Source organism: Anastrepha ludens, chromosome 4 (genome assembly GCF_028408465.1).
Source record: "Anastrepha ludens isolate Willacy chromosome 4, idAnaLude1.1, whole genome shotgun sequence".
Classification (NCBI taxonomy): Eukaryota; Metazoa; Arthropoda; class Insecta; order Diptera; family Tephritidae; genus Anastrepha; species Anastrepha ludens.
In genome coordinates this window covers 90,988,141-91,007,747 of record NC_071500.1, presented here as the reverse complement: position 1 = coordinate 91,007,747, position 19,607 = coordinate 90,988,141, and the positions used below count along the sequence as shown (strand labels likewise).

Here is a 19,607-nt window from a genome sequence, read left to right as displayed (position 1 = left end):
ACACCTTCGCACCCATACACACAGAGATTTTTTATTATAAAGGGTGCCTGAAAAGCGGCGCCTAGATGTTGTTTTAAAACAAAACATGTAAAAATTTTCATTCTTTCAAGTTTCATCATGCAAAATACGGCTCTTAACAATTATTTGGGAAAAGTGGTAACAATTTAATGTCGTCCAATTATATGTAATAACGGTCGATTCATGAAAGCCTTATTGTTGAGAACGTTAAGATATCGATATTAAAGGTTGTTCAGCATCACAGCAGCAATATTCTCAACAGAAAGCTCAGTTTTTAGTCAGCCAGCCCTTTTTCTATCGTCCACAGAACCAATTTCTTGAACGTTTTTCTCCAACCTTTGAATTGTCGACTCATTCGAACGATTACTACAACCAAAAACTCACGAATTTTGCGAAATGTTGTATTTAAAGATCGAACATTTCCATAATAAGTTTTAATAATTTCAACGCGTTGTTCTATCGTGTAAAATTGTGCAACTGTATACCTAACAAATGTTAAAGAGGAAATTAAAAAGGTTTCGCCTAAGAATTATTCACTACTGACATCTACTTGCGTCACTTTTGAAAGACCCTTTATATATCAATGGTCTCTGTGGACATTAGAAGCCTGTCCACAAATACACACATAGATGCTAAAAAATGTCACCCCCACTGTCAACATGAAAGAATTGTCATTTGAAACGTCAAAAGTGGTAAAAACGCAGAGTGTAATCTATTTTTTCCGAGTTGCGTGATAAAATTTTTTAGATTTGTGAAAATTACGTCGGTCAGACAAGATTTATCTATTGGTAAATTGAATTTACGTAGTTAAATGGATCTCTTTTAAAACTCAATAAATATTTACAAAGGTTGTTTGTAAAAGCAGCCATAAATTGTATTTAAATGCTGGATTGGGTGCACCGTCACTCATACCAAAGCATTATTGCGTTTAATGATAGCAGCAGCGGCAGCAAGCTGATTCATATTTAAGGACCCCACTGGTTAGCTCAACGAAAATAATTGAAATAGTATAGGTAAGTGGTAAGCTACATTTTGCATTGTTATTTAGTGTTCGCAAATGTACTTCAAGGTGATAGACCATACAATTTACTACATTTCATAGTTGGAGCAGATCTGTTTCTTTCAAGGTACCATCGATAGCTAAGCATCATGTATCAGAGCGCCTGCAATGTTGCTACGACTGGCTCGTGTACGCCTGGTACTGAAAATGATCGTGAGACAGAGCGTCAAGCTGCGCTTATGTCCCAACAGCCGCCGACAGCACCAGTTGAGCCCGATTACAGTGGATTCGATATTGTCAAAGCAACACAGTATGGCGCTATAGCACGCGTACGTGAACTTATCGAGTCTGGTTGGGATGTTAATCAGCCTGATAGCGAGACTGTAACATTGCTACATTGGGCAGCTATCAATAATAGGCGTGATATAATACGATATTTTCTGGAAAAAGGCGCTACCGTTGATGCAATAGGGGGTGAATTGAATGCTACACCCTTACATTGGGCCACACGGCAAGGACATCTTGCATCTGTAGTGCTGCTTATGAATGCTGGCGCTGACCCGCGAATACGAGATGCCGAGGGATGCTCCTGTATACATATTGCAGCGCAATTCGCACACACAGCGCTGGTAGCATACTTCATAGCAAAAGGTGTGGATCCAGATTTACAGGATCGTGGTGGAATGACTGCTCTTATGTGGGCCGCATGGAAAGTAAGAAGTCACTTTTTAGTAAAAAAGCAACATTTTGTCAGTTTTCCACTTGAAATTAAATGTTCCTATTCTTTGCTAGGTCTGCGCATTAGATCCCGTACGTTTATTGCTCACACTTGGCGCAAATCCCGCCATGGTTGATTACACACACGGCAACACAGCATTACATTGGGCAATACTTGCACGTAACGCTACTGCCATCTCGACACTGGTCCTCAAATCACGCGCCTCTCTCGACGTTCCTAACCTGCGCGGCGAAACACCTCTAACGATGCTAGAAACTCAGGCTGGAGCCATATGGATCGGAGCCAAAGTATTAGATCGCGTACGTGAAGCTTCACACAAATCACAACCGCAACGTTCATTGATATCACGACTGCGACATGATAAACGTCTACGTTGGTGGGCAATGGTAGCATGCCCCTTCACCGCTTTTTATTTGGCTGGTGTAGTTTTTACTCTGAACATTATATATATTATTAAATTCTTCCTACTTGGCTGCCTGTACGCCATCTTCCATACGCTCGGCAAAGCGTTATTCGATGACCATTTACTAGCGCTATTGCCACTAAGTGTATATCTGGCGACGAAGGCCTGGTTCTATGTAACATGGATAGTATATATTGTGGATGCGGTGTCGTTTGCCGAAACATTGGTTTTTCTAGCCTGTTCTGCAGCACTTTGGTTGTGCTTCATTAAATCGTGGAAGGGAGATCCAGGAATCATACGACCAACGCAAGAGCAACGTTTTAAAGTAAGAGAGAGTTTAACATTTATACGCAGAAATATTGCATATAAATTATGTGTAGACTGTGTTCTTATTATTTCTAAGTTGCCAACTAACATATTCCATTTCAGACGATTGTCGAATTATCGGAACGTGGCGGCATCGGTTTCGAACCTTCGTCCTTCTGCTCCGGCTGTTTGGTGCGTCGGCCCATACGTTCGAAACATTGCAGTGTTTGTGATCGGTGTGTAGCACGCTTCGATCATCATTGCCCCTGGGTGGGCAATTGTATCGGTCTCAAGAATCACGCATACTTCATGGGTTTTCTATGGATGCTACTCATCATGTGCAGTTGGATGTTATACGGTGGCGCCTGTTATTACATCTATCAGTGTAATGTGCATTTTACTTTCATGCCGTTGACGGATTTTGAAAAAGCAATAAGTGACATAGCTAATTGCAATGCCTGGGTTGGTTGGGTGATGGCCAATGCAATGCTACATCTCTCCTGGGTTGTACTACTAACAATTTGTCAGACATATCAAGTTGTATGCTTAGGGATGACCACTAATGAGCGCATGAATCGTGGACGATATCGACATTTTCAAGCGAAAGGTGGACAAAGTCCTTTCACACGTGGCCCATTCAACAATTTAGTCGATTTCTTGGAGTGCACTTTTTTTGGTATGATGAAACCGCGACGCATCGATTGGATGAACTACTACGATATGGATATGCAGATAGGACGTACAACGGTGGAGCAAGAGCCGTTGTTGAGAGGCAATGCCGATGGCGAAGGCGGTGGCACGGAGTTGGCGCACTATCAGTATGTGTAGGATAAGTCGAATCGGGATGCGGAGACGCGCAATGCACCCATAGCAAATGTGTAGGCAGAAAAGCAGACATAGCAGGGCCGCAAAGGTATACAATCAAGGGCATATTTTTCCAAGTGCATTATTCAAAACAAAAAATAGTAGGTGGTATTTGGGGAAAAGGTGATTTAGAGGTAGTGGGGCTTGTAAGGTATGTACGCTGTAGAATGGTGTTGATCGAGGTTTTCCGGAATTTTATATAATGGGTACTAATAAATGGGGACGAATGAATTCTTGTAATAGCCTATAACATTCTCCAACAATTTTCGGCAATGGCAATACTAATTGGCAAATTAATTTGTCTTCAATTGTAACAACACCAAAACAGCGCCATTTTAAAACTTTGCACGTTTGACAGTTGTACAGAGTTTTTAACTGCCTAGAAGGAGACACTATCTGTGTTTAGATAAAGGGAAAATAGTAAGCGAGAAAGAGCATTTGCTATACGCTTTAGAATTTTACTGTATTATATGTAAACCTAATTATTTTAATTCATAAGGTGAAGCTTAAGTGAAAATAGGTGAACAAAGCTAAAATTAATTTTATTTTAATGTGCATCGTGTTTAGTAATAATTAATTTACCATAACTATAGTTGTTATTAGTATATACGCTATTGATTTAAATAGATTGCTAATCCGTGAAGTTTTAGATAACAATCTATCGCAGCCCAAAATTGATTATTTGTACGCAAAATACACGTATAGGTTAGCATACCAGTAGGCTTTGCTAGTTTAGGTTAGAGTGTTTTATTACTTCAGACATACAAATGTGTTCTCTTGTATTCTCGTTTGAAATATTTAGCAAGCACTTAAAGTTACGTCGAGAACAAAAGCAAATTCGCATAAATATTTATGCATGGAAAAATGTAGTGCATTTGCTGATTGGGTAGCCGTATGTGTGTGGTCAACGTAAACCGATTCATGTTAGTATGAAGATATCGTGCATTGTAGGAAGAATGCATTGGGAGTTACATAAGAAACATAGTGAACAATTTGTTATACAAATATGTATTTTTTTCTAAAACTTCTTGGTGTCATAAGTGCTCATAAGATTTATATATTATATTTATATATATATATATATATTGTACAATAATATAAAATTAAAGTGGTGTTTAGCGTAGGAGGATGTGATTCGAACGTGGGGAACAATTCAGTTTAGTGCAACTAAATTGTGTGTATCTTTTGTTTTTGTATAATTATTTAATTTTTTGTTTTTTATAATTATTTCATCATGTAGTCATTTTTTTTATTTCGAAAAATATTCGAATTGTCTTAATTTAAACTTAAATTGTTTCTTTTATTTTAAATTTTGTAAATGATTTTTCTTTTTAATCTTATAATTATTATTTTTTTTTTGTTTTTTGTAAATCTTGTAATATAATTATTTTTTGTAATGTTCTAAATGATTTTTTTTTTAATCTTGTAATATAAATGATTTTGTACATCTGGTAAATGATTTTTTTTTACATCTGGTAAATGATTTTTTTGTGACCTTGTGAATAAATTTTTTTTTTAATCTTGTAAAGGATTTTTTTTTTAATCTTGTAAATGATTTTTTTTTTGTTCATCTGGTAAATGACTTTTTTTTTGTGACCTTGAGAATAATTTTTTTTTTAATCTTGTAAATGATTTTTTTTGTCATCCTATGAGTGATTTTTTTCAATCTGGTAAATGACTTTTTTTTTTTTTGTGATCTTGTGAATGATTTTTTTTTGTACATCTGGTAAATGATTTTTTTTTTGTGATTTTGCGAACGATTTTTTTTTAAATCTTGTAAATGATTTTTTTTAATTTATAAACAATTTTATTTTAAATCTTAAAAATCTTTATTTTTTTTAATCTTGTAAATGATTTTTTTTTTTTAACCTTTTAAACAATTTTTTTTTTAATCTTGTAAATCTTTATTTTTTTTTAATCTTTTAAATGATTTTTTTTAATCATAAGCAAGCTAAAGGATTTTATCATACAATAAGAGGTGTTATTTTGATATTCAAAGAAAGATGCTATTTTCTAATACAAATGATCGGATGTTTATTTCATTATAAAGGGGAAGAAGGTATGCCGTTTATAGTGGAAAATAACATCAGGCAAATGACCACCTCAACAACGCTTACATGACAATATCCTTTTCATGAAATTTTCCATAACCGACTTGCAAAGTGGCTGCCTTATGTCATCGATAGCCCCACGAATTCCCTCTTTGAGGTCTTGAATCGACCCTGGGCTGTTGGCGTAGAATTTCTCTCTCACGTGGCCCCAAAGAAAAAAGTCACAAGGTGTTAAATCACATAATTTCGGTAGCCAATTGTGATCACCTCTTCGAGAGATAACACAGTCCGAAAACTTTTCCCGTAAAAGATCAATGGATCCGTTGCTTGTGTGGCACGTAGCGCCGTCTTGTTGAAAATAAACGTTGTCCAGATCAATACCATCCAATTCCGGTCATAAAAAATCGTTAATCATCTCTATTCCATTCAAAATAACACCTGTTATTGGAAAACCCTTTACTATTTTACTTAGTTTTTTATCGTAATAATGTTCCATTAACAAAACTTAAATTGAAATTACAATCAACATGAACTCTACACATTAGTTGCACTCCCAGACCAGCCATTTCGGGATTAATTTACCTAACCAGAAAAAAATTAATCAGCAATCCTTATAGATAATGGCTAGTCTACATTTCGACCACTTCCAACGCATGCATCTGCTTTAATTGAATTCAGATTTAATATCCATTATAAAGAAAGACAAAAATATAATATAACACATGCATAAACAAAGCAAGTATGAAATAATATTTATATAAAAATCGTTGTCCGCAAGCTTTTTAATAAGACATACAAATTTACTAGCACACAGTTAAAGCCGCTTAATAGACATAGGTGTATAAAGAGATTTATATTTCAAGAAAAAAAAACACTGTTCAAGTTTTTAATTTGGTTTTATTTCTTTTTAAGAAATTATATACAAAATTTAACAAATTTTCATAATCGGTTTTAATTTCCGAGACATTTTTTTCGTAACAAAGTATAACTTTAAAAAATAAATTAATATTAATTCGTGGCTTTGCTAAGTCTTTACACTGGCATTTATACTTAATAATAAATTTAATGCATGTTAATAATTAACAAAAAACGATGAACGATGGAAACACGCACATGCGTTTGTTACTTTTTAGTTAGAAAAAAAAAAAAAAAACACACACACACACACACAAAATTGCAAAAAATATGGTGCAAAAAATAGGAGAAACAAAGTCAAGTTTAGAAATGGTTTCAACTGAGAACCAAATATTTTTAAAATTGACTTTGCACCTTTTCATATTTCCCACCAAACTCAACGATCAGGATTATAGAAGAAACAGATTGAAAGTTAGAAAAATAATGATGCAAGTAAAAGTAATTCAATAAAAATAATAGTAAAATTAATTTATTAAAATTTGTAGCAATAATAGAAATTATATTTGCGAGAAGTCACCAAATGGCCATAAACAATTCTAAAGTGCACAAATTTTTATTTAACTTTTTACAGCACTAGCACAGGCTGCTTTTCATTTTGTCAGCACTAAAAGTAATTCACATTTTTTCCCACCAAAACAATCAGCAATAGTTTGAAAGTAATTTAATAAATGATAAATATTTATAAAAAAACAAAACACCATGGCGCCTTGATATTAATAATTTTGTAACTTTAGGCCGAGCTTTTTTATTTTGTGTGTTTTCAGCGCAGTAATTTAAGCCGCATTTTCTGCTGTTTTTCTGTGTAACTGTACGAAAATTTTAAATTAAAATTTTTTCGCGCCAAAAATACAAAAAGAAAAGTATTATAAGCGAACAACTAAAAGCACGATTCAAAGCATTGACATAACAAACAAGTGGAAACCAAACACCAAATACTTGAATATGTAAAAAATAACAAATAATGAAATGTATGTTTTTTGAATTAAATTTATAAAGAAACTGCATTGATAAGTAAAACAAAACGGAAAAGATGAACAAAAAACAGCAGTATTCGATACAAATGTATGGAGAACGTTTTATGCTGTTAAATAATGGCAAAATAGAAAACACTAAAATATGCTTCAATCTATCGATAATTGTGTGTGTAAACATTTATAATATATTACAAGATAAATAGCGTAAATAGGTATAATTAATACTATGCAAGTATTACATGAGCAAAAACTGTACATTTCAAAGCATTCAGTTTTATGCAATCAAACAAGAGTTAAGTAACAAATTATTAAATTAAATCTAATAAATATTTTATCAAAACACAAAACAAAAAAAACGACGAAAATATAATAGAAACATAACACTTTGCACCAAACATTCTAGTCAGCCAAACATGCTTACAATTACGTTCACATTACCATTTAACATAATTCTATAAATTAATTTAAAACTGTGCGTACATAATGAAATAAAATAAATACTAACATTATATACACATGAATAAAAATTCACATGAAGTTAAATTTAAGGCGTTGAAGTTTAAAAATTACTATAAAATTTGCATTTTTTCATTGATTACTTAAGGGGTTAGGGGTAGTAAAAGGCCCGAAAAAATGATGATTTTCAAAAATTTTTTTTAGCTAGTCAATTGCTTTATTTTCCAAAAATTAAAACATAGCATTAATACATTAGGTTTCGACTTGAATTTAACAAAATTTCAAAAGAAAAACAAATTAATAATTGTAAAAGTTATCACTGTTTGTGTGGAGCTCGTTTCTCCAGTAGTGCTTTGCGGTGATCATCACAAGTCCTTGGAGATTCATCTAAAATCAATCGGGCAAAAGGAATTAGTTTTATTAATAGATAATCTTGTGCTTGATCGAAGCTTTTTTATTCAAAATTAACAATATGGCGGCCTCAGGAAATATTTTTCAGATTTTCGACAAAAAAAACCGACAATTAATTTGTGGTAACTCTTAGTAATCGCAACAATCGATTTTTATTTTTAACGAACGACAGCGATTCATATTGTGCTCCCGTTATTTTTCTCATTCCGGTAATTTTTGCATCCCGACAAGACTTTCTTTCAGCGTGGTAAAAAGACAAAAGTTCTTAATTAGTTATTAAAATGTGCACTTCTGTTTTAAACATTAATAAAAGTTTTGTATTAAAAAAAGGAAACGGATTGTCATTTACGTCCCAAAATTGTTTAAAAAAATCGAAATTTTTGAGAAAACAAATATTTTGATCAGGCACGAGTTTTTTATGTTTTTCAAAACCAGTATAAATTTTATAGAAATCTACCAAGCGGTTTTGAAATTACAGTGATCACCAGTTCAAAAAACATAGTTTCGAGAAAAACGCATTTAAAGTTTTGCTATCGAATTATGTAGAGTTGTACGAATTATTTAATTACTTACACTGTGCCGTCTATTCCTGGTCCATAGAATAGTTCTTCAGCCGTCATAGCAGTATCCAAAATATCGATTTGCTGTTGCCTACGTAGCATTCTGACTTCTCGAGTGTTATCATTAGTGCGCTTATCAGCCACTTTCATGCGTGCAGAAACCATTTTTCCAGCATACGAGAGCTCCGGAACGCCCTTTGTTAATTGTTGAATAACTCGAAAAGTAATTTTGTCGGATTCAATTTCAATTTTCACACAACATTTTAAGATATTATACTTTAAAAAATGCAAAAAAAAATCAAATGTTTTGAAAATTCTGACTAACCCTAACCCCTTAAGCACAGGTGGATGAAAATCAAAACAAAGAGAGGTATACTTTTCGACATACTATCGAGCTTTTCTAGGGCGTGGTAAGAGGCATTCATGTGCATCATTTATAGTTCTGCATTGCTTATTTTAAAATATTAATTATTATTATTACAATTGTTTTTTTATAATTTTTTATTACTATAAATTTTATATTATTATTATTATTATTTTTTTGCTTGTTTTGTTTTTTATAATTTATTATTATTATAATTTTTTTATTATATATTATAATTTATTTTTATTATTATTATTATTTTTATAATTTATTTTTATTATTATTACTATTTTTTTTATAGTTTTATAATTTATTGTTATTATTATTATTTTTTTTTTTACAATTTATTTTTATTGTTATTATTATTATTTTTTATAATTTATTTTTATTATTATTATTTTTTTTTTTGTTTTTTATAATTTATTATTATAATTTTTATATTTTTATAATTTATTGTTATTATTATTATTTTTTTTTTTATTTTTTTTATAATTTTTTTTTCTTTATAATTTTCTTTTATTATTTTCTTATTTTTATAATTTATTTTTATTATTACTACTATTTTTTTATATATTAGTATTATTATTATTTATTTTTATTATTGTTTGTTTTGTTTTTGATAATTTATTATTATTATAATAATTTATTGTTATTATTTTTCTTATTTTTTTGTTTTTATTTGTATTATTTTTTTGTTTGTTTTGTTTTTTATAATTTATTATTATTGTGATTTTTATATTTTTATAATATATTGTTATTATAAATTTTTTTTATAATATATTTTTATTATTATTATTATTTTGTTTTTTTGTTATGCCCAGTTGTTATTATTTTCGGTTTTTTAGCTCAAATTATTTTCCATATATTTTTTTTGCCCCCATAACTGGTTTTAATTATTTCTCCATTTTTTATTTTATGCATTGAGTAGATAAATATGAATAAAAAAAGAATGATCATTTATTACCTACATTGCTTACTTTTTAAAATAGAGGTTTTATTTTTAATTTTATTCGCCTTGTAGCTTTCCAACTATTATTTAATTTTTAACGCATTTTTTCTGCACTCCTAAACATTTCTCTTAACTGAAGCCATATCTAACTCACACAAAACCATTCACTATATACAAAATAAGGTTGATATAACTGTACAATTGTACACAATTTCTACGGCATTCAGTAACTTACCTTCTAATAAGGGAATTGAATAGCATATTACAGTGTTTATAAGATTTCCGACTGATATTTTCTAGCACATTGATGTTTTTTTACTAAGCTGCATTTTTACTAGGTGTATTAACTTCAATATAATATCTAATTCGAAAAACTTAAGAGAAAATAATATTAACATAAAAAGATGTTTAATGTTTGTTCAATTCCTTATTTTCCGTTCGAATTTCCTAAAATATTCGTACGTGTGTGTGCTTTATTTATATTTATAAACTCAAAAGTAAAAAAAAAAAATCAAAAAACCTTGAGAAAATATATCCTTGCTTTTACTGTAAAATATATAAAGTTGTACCACTAAAATATTGAAAACTAAATAAAAAATGTTATGCAAAAAGGGATCCATATTATCATAGAAAAATTAAACGATGCATAAATATATATTTAAAAATATTCATTTTCGCAACTTCGCTGTATTTATTGAATAAACTACATCAAAAACGAAAGCAACAAATATGTATGAGAAAATAAAAAAAAGATAATTGTAAAAAGCTATTAGAAATAAGTATAAGTTTATTGAAGGGAATAGTCAAGTATAATATAAATAAATATTAAGGCATACAATGATTGCCGGAATATGTAATCATTCGAATAATCGTTAATCATGAAGAAACCAAATAAAGTTTTAAATAATTTAAATGCAGTTAATAAGAAATTGCAATAAAGAAATAAAAAATATTTTCCAGGTTTTGGTTCAGACACGTATCATATCGTTGTCATTCAAGCTTATAATTTTTGCACCCTCGTTTTTTTTTTTGAAATTAAATTTATAAGCGACTGAAAACGTCACGTAGGTTTATATACTAAAACATTTAAAATTATTAAAATACTAAAAACTCTATATGACTCTCGTCATTTTATGAAGAGGTTATATACAGTTAGAATTTTCAAAAACTCATTTTTTTTTTTTTCTTAATGTACATATATTTAAGAAAACACACAGAAAATTTAATATCGTTCCGGTGAATATTTTCAAAGTTACACGCAAATTTGAAAAGGCGTTTCAAAGTGCTTGAAAGTACAAGGCCGGAGCGGCAGCGCGATTTTCTCAAAATGGTGTTTTCAAAGTCGGTGACCAACATTACTCGAAAACAGCTAAACCGATTAGTCTCAAATTTTAGCACGAGCTTCTTAAATATATTTTTTTGTAATTGAAGATTTTTTCTCACTGATAAATATTTTTTTATAAACAATTTATGGCCGTAATTTTGGTAAAAAATCGATTTTTTTTTGTGAGAAACCGCCATTTTGTCAAAAAAATTTATTTTGCTTATTCCTTCGATTAAATACTAGATTTAAAATTACTTTAACGAAATCTGTTTGGTTTTTTAATTTCAGAGGATCCAGTTCAGAGATATAGTGTTCACCGCAAAACGTCTTTTTTGAGAGAAGCTACCGGAGATCAGATGTAACTCCTTTCCTAAAGAATATTTTTACTAATATCAGGTCTTAAAATACAGTTAAAAGATAACCTAATGTGTGTAAAAATTTTTAGGTCAATAAATTTAAAAGTTTTCTCAGAAAAAATGATATGAAATTCGTTTTTTTTCGGACTTCTAACTAACCTTAAAACCCCCGATTAAAATTCGTATAACCATTATTATTATTATTATTGCAGTATAACTGATTAGTCCATTTGTAGAGTAACATTAAGACACACACCACAAGTAGAAGTAGGAGGTCGGTCAAACCCCCAGAAAGGGGTTAAGCGCCAATTACATAGATATATTACTCGTATATAATTGGTTAGGAAAAATTTGTCATAAATTTTACAATTTTAATTTAGTAAAAATTCGATAATTATATATTATTCCGCTTATTAATATTGTTTACAACCGTTTCGTTGGCGATGCAACTCTGCAATTTTACACAGACACGTCATAACCGCTACGCATGACAAACAATTTTTGACATAAGTCAAACCGTTCTCATCGTCTGTGTAAAAAAAGTGAAAATACGAATTATTTTCACATATGTATTTATGCTGCATAATTTAATCAAATGTGCGTTCATTAATTTGTCTAGGAAAGCTACACTTATCCAAGTTAACGTAATAAGTGACGCATCACATTTGCCAGCGTATTGAGTTAATAAATATAATATGGGTAAGCTATGTGTGTGGCACCAGTGGCAGGGGCAGGCTATTGTGCCTAGAGCCTGTTTTTCAATTCTGTGTCTGCCGGTGTTGTGAGTCAACCACCAATGAATACCATTCGTTGCTAAATCCAACATTTTCCAGTTGTTAAAATATTTGTCTTGTCTCTTAGGTGGTGTACTGAGTTATTTCCGCGGTCTGCTCGGCTCACGCGAGATGCGCATACTGATATTGGGTCTCGACGGTGCTGGCAAAACGACTATACTTTATCGGCTGCAAGTCGGTGAAGTGGTTACAACAATACCCACAATCGGTTTCAATGTCGAGCAGGTTACGTATAAGAATTTGAAATTTCAAGTATGGGATTTGGGCGGTCAGACGAGTATAAGGTTTGCGAACTGCAAACATAAATTATTCAGCAATATTGCTAAACTGTCTTTTTTTTGTATCTACGTTTGATTGTTGCAGACCGTATTGGCGTTGTTACTATAGCAACACAGACGCTATCATTTATGTAGTGGACTCAGCAGATCGTGATCGGATAGGCATATCTAAAGATGAGCTGCTCTATATGTTACGGGTGAGTGTTTTCTAAATATAACGCATTTATTTACTAGTATGATTACTATTGTAAATATATATTCTTCATAGGAGGAAGAACTTGCAGGCGCCATACTTGTTGTGCTTGCCAACAAACAGGATATGGAGGGTTGTATGACAGTTGCGGAAGTGCATCATGCCCTCGGTTTGGAAAATTTGAAAAATCGTACTTTCCAAATATTCAAAACATCGGCGACCAAAGGGGAAGGTTTGGATCAGGCGATGGATTGGCTATCCAATACGTTGCAAAGTCGTAAATAGTGCAACTAGAGATATACAGAATTTCCTCTCCCATACCTACTGTTCCCCTTAAAAAAAAAGTTCTTTAAAATATTTTAATTTGTTCTTAATTTTAAGTAATTATATGCATTTTATATACATCAAACGTATAAAAAAATCTGAATGAAATCAAGTGATTTGTTTATAGGCACCGCAAAGCAATTGCAAGTGTACATTAATAAGAAAAGGCATGGATACCAATCCACCACGGCGCTCCCACGTAAAAATAGAAACAGTTGTATTTCAGATCAAAAATTCTAATTGTTAAACTAAAGCGCATAATTTAACGGAAAATTGGCTACTGCAAAATTTAAATTCAGTAATTATATTTATGTAAATGTATTCCCTAAAATGCTTAGGTACTACGATTTGTAGTTTCGTTTGAAATGTAAAAAAAAAATATTAAATTTGAGAATAAGGGTAGCGCCGCGCTTTCTATTACCAACGCGCATGTAGGTATTTTAGTTTTTAGTCAACGGTATGGCGCGGTATCTTTGTAATAAAAAAACAAAAAAAAAAAAACAATTTAATTGATAGCATTAATAAAGAAAAAATGAAAAAACCAAAGATAAAGAATTATCAGAAAAGTAAGAGGAGCGGCACATACTTCTTATATGCATTGGTTTAAGAACCCAACCAGTTTTCGAAGATTTTTCTATATCGAAAGCTCTTTTTAAAGACACTTTCATCTACTTATGCTGCAAGACATCATCTTTCTGGCTATGCAGGCCCCCACCCGACGTGACTCAATTTCCAAATATCGGTCAGCATTTTTGTAAATTTTATTGTTCGCTGTCAAATTGAATATCATCCTTACAAACGTTAATAAAAATCAAAACAAATAAATTATAAATATGGTATTCGCTGGATAAAGTTCACAATTTAGTTCAAAACCGTTAGGCGTAATACATGCAAAACACGCAAACACTATTCACCAATCCGTCGCGCCGAAACGCTGCACACGTTTTTCCTGCGTATCCAAGTCCATGCGTATTTTTTGACGCATGTAAAAAATCGGGCAATCACGATTCGAGCACAATACCTCTTCGTGCAGTGAACCCTGACAACGTTGACACTCGGTCCATAGCCTGTTAAAGGTTTCCTCCAACGAGCGCTTTGCTATGACTTCGCGCTGATACAGTTCGGCCATGCGTGGCTCACAATGCGGACAGAGTGCCGCCTTCTCGTAGCCGTTAGGCATGAGCGCACGACAGCCAAGACAGGATGATTTCTTCGTCATAAAGCCGGCAAGACCACCAACTTTTGAAGTAACCACAGAACGTGTGCGTGTGTGCTCGCCCTCTGAAAGAAAAATGAATGGTTAATATAGAGTTGAGGAAGTAGTTCAAAGTGGGTTTCAACATACTCAGCAAAATTGATTCGGCACGATCGCCAAGCAGCGGTTCGAATATGCGTAACAAAGGTTTCGAAAGTTGTTGCTCCAGATAGTAGTTCGCGTCGATAGGCACACAATTCTCCAACACGTACAATGGATCTTCTGCCTTCATGTAGGCGGGTGTGTTCTTTGCTGCCGCACAAATGACATAAGGCACACGGTCACCCAATTTCGGTGCTGTGCCAGGGTCACGTTTCTTCATTTTGCTTGCCAATTCTACATGCGCTTGCTTAGCAGCATAATCTGTCTTGGACAGCTCTTTAGTGATAACTAGCTGTGAGATGTCGACGCGATTACATAGTAAATCGGCTATAATACGTTTCGCATAGTCAACGGCACCTTCGGGATTGCGTTCGATGAGTAGCTTTTGCAAGCAAGTGTTCATGAGATTCGCAACGAGCGGTGAATTATCACGACGAACGGTTTCAATGCCTGATGAGAAAAGTATAAATAACCAGAAATGTGTGTATTTAAAAAAAAAACAGTAGACACTGTCTTACCTTTGCAATCCATTTTGTCATACGTCTCGGGACGTGTGAAATACAATCCTGCATAACGTTTTTTATTGATCAACAAATAAGGATAGTAGACCTTTTCGAATTCCAATTTGATGGGTCTCACAAACTTCGCGCTCACTATTTCCGCCGCTTCACGCCCAAGCTCCATGGCGCGCTCTAAAGTTTTAACACCAAAATTTACCATCACCGAATCAGTGTCACCGTAGATGACTACGGCGTCATTTTCATAACCGTTGGCGATTTTATAATGTTGTTCTACCTCATTTTTTGTCAATTCAATCATCGTACGTCCAAAGGCGGTAACGCTGCCTGATATTTCTAGACATGGCAGTTTGCCAACTTGTGCGCCCGTGAAACCATAAACAGAATTGGCGGATATTTTCAATGCCAATTGACGACCATCGAGCACTTTGCGTCGAAAAGGATCTTTTTCTACCTAAAAAATTAAGCAAACGTTTGAATTAGTGAATTTCATTTGTGATAGTTTTTAAATTTTATACCTTTAAATCATTTTTGGCACGCTTACGCGCCGCTAGTAATGATTCCAAGATCTCTGGCAACAGTCCACGCCGCACATCTGCGCGCACGAATGTGTTATTAGCTGGCGTTCGTTGAACCTGTTCATCTGAAAGTCCCAAGCGTTCTTTCATGCCTGGCTGCAACAGCGTCGTATAGCAGAGATTGTGTGCAATCATTATACTCGGGTATAGTGAAGCGAAATCGAGCGTTGCTATTGGATCAGCATAGTAGCCACGCTTCGGCTCTATAACTGTTGCGCCCTCATACTGCTCCTCGGACGCCTTCGATTGATGGGCAGGCATTATGAAGTTTTTAGTACGCGCAGTGCGCAGCAGTTGACTCAGCACTTTAATTTGCTGGCCACGTGTGAGCAATGATTCCAAAGGCACGCCTGTAACCCTAGCCATTTCCATATAATTCACGACAGGCATTAGCTTATCGAGCAGTCGTAAAGGCAAGTAGGCATCTTTCAAGCAGTACATAGCCAAACGCCGGCGCGTTTGCTCGTCCCCATTTTGCAGGTCTGTAATTATGCTATGATGCACATCCTCTTTTTGCTCTTGCAAAAAATGATAGCTCACAGCATTAAGCGTATACGAACGCAACTTGTAATCTCGCAACAGCACAAAAAGCAAATCAAAAGGAACGCGACCCTCAAAATTGACATACTTATTCTCACGTCGGCCCATTTGTTTCGATTGCAGAATTTGCTCCTTGATAACCGAACGTATATTCCGTATACGACCAAGATATTCAAAATTCTTCACTTTTAAATGAGCAGCACGATTCAGTAGATAGGGTATATCAAAGTTATTTATATTGTAGCCCGTTAATATATCCGGATCAACTTCGCGCACAAAACTGGACCAAGCATCTAGGAGGTCAGTTTCTTTAGGAAAACAACGTACCTCGGAACCAACGATAGGCGCACATGTGTTTAAGGTAAACACATTCCTTATGAACGGTTCGGGTTCACCCTGTCGTATTACCATGTTAGCAATCTGTATAACAGCATCCATTTTAGGCTCGGGGAAAATGCCTCTGCGTCCAGCACACTCAATATCAAATGAGAGTATACGAAAAGGCGCAACCTTTGCCCACTCTCCCTCCGGCTCATGCGATATGAATTTATCGTATGCCACGTCAACTTCGATTTGGCAACGTGACTCCGGCAAAGGTTTTGTTCTTTTGTCTCGTATCCGCCATGTACCCGCTGGCAGCTCAATCCAATTGCAGCCCACTACATGTGTATCCACCATGAAACGTATATCGAAGTCAATGTTGCTTTCGAATGCACGACAATCTTGAAAATCAAAATCCGACATAACTACCTGATGGGTAAGTAGACGCACTGCTGCTGCCACTAGTTTGGGCATTGACATAGTTATTTTTATATAGCGCTGCTTAGTATCACCTTGATAACCGTAAATATTGAGACGCTCTACGAGTTGCACCTCTAGCACAGCTTCTTGTACGTTATTTTTATTGCTGCGCATATCGGCCAATACTTTTTTATCTAAAGCTTCGCGTAGGGCATTACAATGATTTTGCTCGAAACTGCGAGGAGCCGCTATGTAAAAATAGGGACAGAAGCCATGCACATGACAACACACCGAGTTGCCCTTCATGGTAATGCCAAACATGCGTATTATTGGAACAGGACCAATCTGTGATCCTGGCATACTTGGCAATGGCTCACCCAAGTAATTTTCAATGTCAATTTGTTGAAATACCAATTCATCAGACGAAGGATCTAATTTAGGTGGATCAGCGCGAGACCATTTCACAGAAGTTTGCTGATTTTCTGGACCTTCGCCAAGTAAAGTATTCGGATCTATATCCTCTCTAAAACCGTCCGCAGCCATATCATCTTCCATTTCATCAAAATCAAAATCCTCTTCATCGTTCCTGCAAGATATAATATAAATGTACATAGAATGGAAACGCTTTCAATAAAATGCCAAAAACAAACCGCGGTTTTGACTGTTTCCCTCCCGCGGGTTGACCATTATTGCCTGCTTTGCCGTTTTCTGTAAATTTTCTTTTGCCAGAAAAGCCACTCATTTTCACTATTCGTTTTAATTGTGCGAATGGTGAAACAAATAATTTTATCAAATGAAATTAGCATGAAACAATCACTTCAAATGTGTTGAATGCAATTTCGCGCCCTGTTTTTACTAGAATTGTTGATATTCTATCGAATTATGAATTTACATTTTATCATAGTATATCGACTAGTACATGGACAAAGATATCGGATGACGATATATTTTTTCAAATCTAGTATTTGACACGAATAAAATATTAGCGATATAGTAACTCTAAATCGATTTATTCCGTAACAAGAATATATTTTCTTATATACATTTAGGCGTGTTCTTGTTCTTTTATTTATTTTAACTTATTTTTAATACACAGTGCAAAGTACACAGCCGTTTCGCAATAGGCATTTTTTATATTTGGAATATCAAAAAATGAAAAAAACGAATTTATGTAAACAAATCTCTGTGGGTTTGAATGAAAATAAACACCGTTAGGTGAATTTTATACAATTAGATACAAAATACAGTGATGTTAAAAACTCTTTACCTTTAATCAAAGTAATTTGTTCCGCAACGCTTTTTATTAATTGATAAATCACTTTCGCTTGTTCACCATAGATCGGTATTTTTAGATTTTTGTTTTAAATTGTATCTGTATGTAATGAAAGCGTTTTTTGTCAGCTGGTGCGAAAGAACAATACTATACTAAACAAAAAAGGCGAAAAGGTCGCTCCCAGCAAAATGCCCTTGCCAAACCGATTTTAAATGCAAAATACACCGCAATATTGGGCAATAAACAAAATTGTTAGGGGAATTTCGGCACGTTGTTGCGGCAGATTCGCCAGCCGAGTTTTTCACGATCATAATTCAATAGTAAAGGATTCGCTCAGTAAGCAGGGGTCTCGTTCCTTCTTGACTAATCTGCCACCTTAGCAAAACACTGGGTTGCATGCTCTAGAAATTTTCAGTGAAAGTGGACGGAAAGTAAATTTTGTAGAAAAAATATTTCATTTTCAAAGGGGATACTTATGAGCAAGAACTTGCTCGGTATGTCCAGGACCAATACGACATGGAATACATCCTGACACACCGCTTGAATCGTGATATCATGGAGTATCTTTTTCGTCCATGAGCGCGAAATGTCTTTCAACTATAGGTTGCGGATGCACTTACTAGACAGCTTTAAAAGTACATAAGTTACCAAGAATGGTAGAATACACAATTCACCTTGATAAGTTACCAACAAGAAATTATTTAGTAATATATATAATTAATCACTAATTAAGAAATCTTTCTCTCTGTTGATGAGGTGATTTTGAAGAAATTCACGTTTTGAAACGATCTAGAAGAAGAAAGAGCCAAAATAGGAAGAAGAGCTGGACAGTCTCCAAGAGGACGCGGTCCAATACACTGCAGGCTTCATTATAAGAAAGCGATTGACGGAGCACGTTTCCAATAAACCTACCTTCACATGGGTGGAAAAAGTGTTGCGAGCACCTGAATGACAGCGCCGACGTCAAGCAGCTGTTAAATAAGTGTCGGAAGTTTGTTAAGTAGTTAGTAATGTAAAGTAACTTGGAGGTTAAACTCCAAAGGTACGTGGGCAAAGCTTAGTAAAGTAAGGTGTAAGTATGTTCAAGGTTTGTTTTTAGCCAATTAAATTTATGATATATTCGATTATTCTATAAAAAAATCGCTTAGGGTCATAATGGTTAGGTAACATAATGGCATCATATTAGCGAAACTTCCAACTTCACGATCTGCTTTAAATTTAAAAATTAATTTGCAAAACTTAATTTTTGAATTGAGATAAATTTTTTTTTTCGTCTTAATATCGCACTTGACCGCCGTAGCCGAAAGAGTTGGTGCGAGAC

At 33.8% G+C, this 19,607-nt stretch overlaps 3 protein-coding genes across 6 annotated transcripts; 2 read left to right on the top strand and 1 right to left on the bottom strand.

Annotated features, from left to right (window-relative positions):
- The first annotated feature begins 708 nt into the window (after positions 1–708).
- On the top strand, positions 709–4,640 carry LOC128860164 (palmitoyltransferase Hip14). 4 transcript variants are annotated; one of them, XM_054097453.1, is made up of 5 exons: positions 709–806; positions 867–1,031; positions 1,130–1,731; positions 1,811–2,485; positions 2,590–4,640. In XM_054097453.1, the coding sequence occupies exons 3-5, from the start codon at positions 1,168–1,170 to the stop codon at positions 3,292–3,294; spliced, it is 1,944 nt and encodes a 647-aa protein (XP_053953428.1). In that variant the 5' UTR covers positions 709–806; positions 867–1,031; positions 1,130–1,167; the 3' UTR covers positions 3,295–4,640. The 4 variants fall into 4 exon arrangements, with proteins under 4 accessions (XP_053953428.1, XP_053953429.1, XP_053953426.1 ...); XM_054097454.1 differs by having other exon boundaries at positions 709–1,031; positions 1,146–1,731; XM_054097451.1 differs by having other exon boundaries at positions 709–1,031.
- A 7,541-nt stretch (positions 4,641–12,181) lies between these two features.
- Positions 12,182–13,391, top strand: LOC128860162 (ADP-ribosylation factor-like protein 1). Its single transcript, XM_054097449.1, has 4 exons — positions 12,182–12,389; positions 12,552–12,768; positions 12,848–12,959; positions 13,031–13,391. The coding sequence occupies exons 1-4, from the start codon at positions 12,386–12,388 to the stop codon at positions 13,238–13,240; spliced, it is 543 nt and encodes a 180-aa protein (XP_053953424.1). The 5' UTR covers positions 12,182–12,385; the 3' UTR covers positions 13,241–13,391.
- A 625-nt stretch (positions 13,392–14,016) lies between these two features.
- LOC128860161 (DNA polymerase delta catalytic subunit) lies at positions 14,017–17,922 on the bottom strand. The gene is made up of 5 exons (XM_054097448.1): positions 17,664–17,922; positions 15,673–17,599; positions 15,155–15,608; positions 14,625–15,086; positions 14,017–14,560 (listed from the first exon to the last, which is right to left on the bottom strand). The coding sequence occupies exons 1-5, from the start codon at positions 17,753–17,755 to the stop codon at positions 14,190–14,192; spliced, it is 3,306 nt and encodes a 1,101-aa protein (XP_053953423.1). The 5' UTR covers positions 17,756–17,922; the 3' UTR covers positions 14,017–14,189.
- Between the last annotated feature and the right edge of the window lie 1,685 nt (positions 17,923–19,607).

Coding starts and splice junctions, on each gene's coding strand:
- LOC128860164 (XM_054097453.1), top strand. CDS start 1,168: ATGTATCAGAGCGCCTGCAATGTTGCTACGACTGGCTCGTGTACGCCT. Junction 1,732..1,810: donor TTATGTGGGCCGCATGGAAA/GTAAGAAGTCAC, acceptor ATTCTTTGCTAG/GTCTGCGCATTAGATCCCGT. Junction 2,486..2,589: donor CGCAAGAGCAACGTTTTAAA/GTAAGAGAGAGT, acceptor ATTCCATTTCAG/ACGATTGTCGAATTATCGGA.
- LOC128860161 (XM_054097448.1), bottom strand. CDS start 17,755: ATGAGTGGCTTTTCTGGCAAAAGAAAATTTACAGAAAACGGCAAAGCA. Junction 15,609..15,672: donor GTGCCAAAAATGATTTAAAG/GTATAAAATTTA, acceptor TTAATTTTTTAG/GTAGAAAAAGATCCTTTTCG. Junction 14,561..14,624: donor TGCCGAATCAATTTTGCTGA/GTATGTTGAAAC, acceptor TTTTTCTTTCAG/AGGGCGAGCACACACGCACA.
- LOC128860162 (XM_054097449.1), top strand. Junction 12,769..12,847: donor GGCGGTCAGACGAGTATAAG/GTTTGCGAACTG, acceptor TGATTGTTGCAG/ACCGTATTGGCGTTGTTACT. Junction 12,960..13,030: donor AGCTGCTCTATATGTTACGG/GTGAGTGTTTTC, acceptor TATTCTTCATAG/GAGGAAGAACTTGCAGGCGC.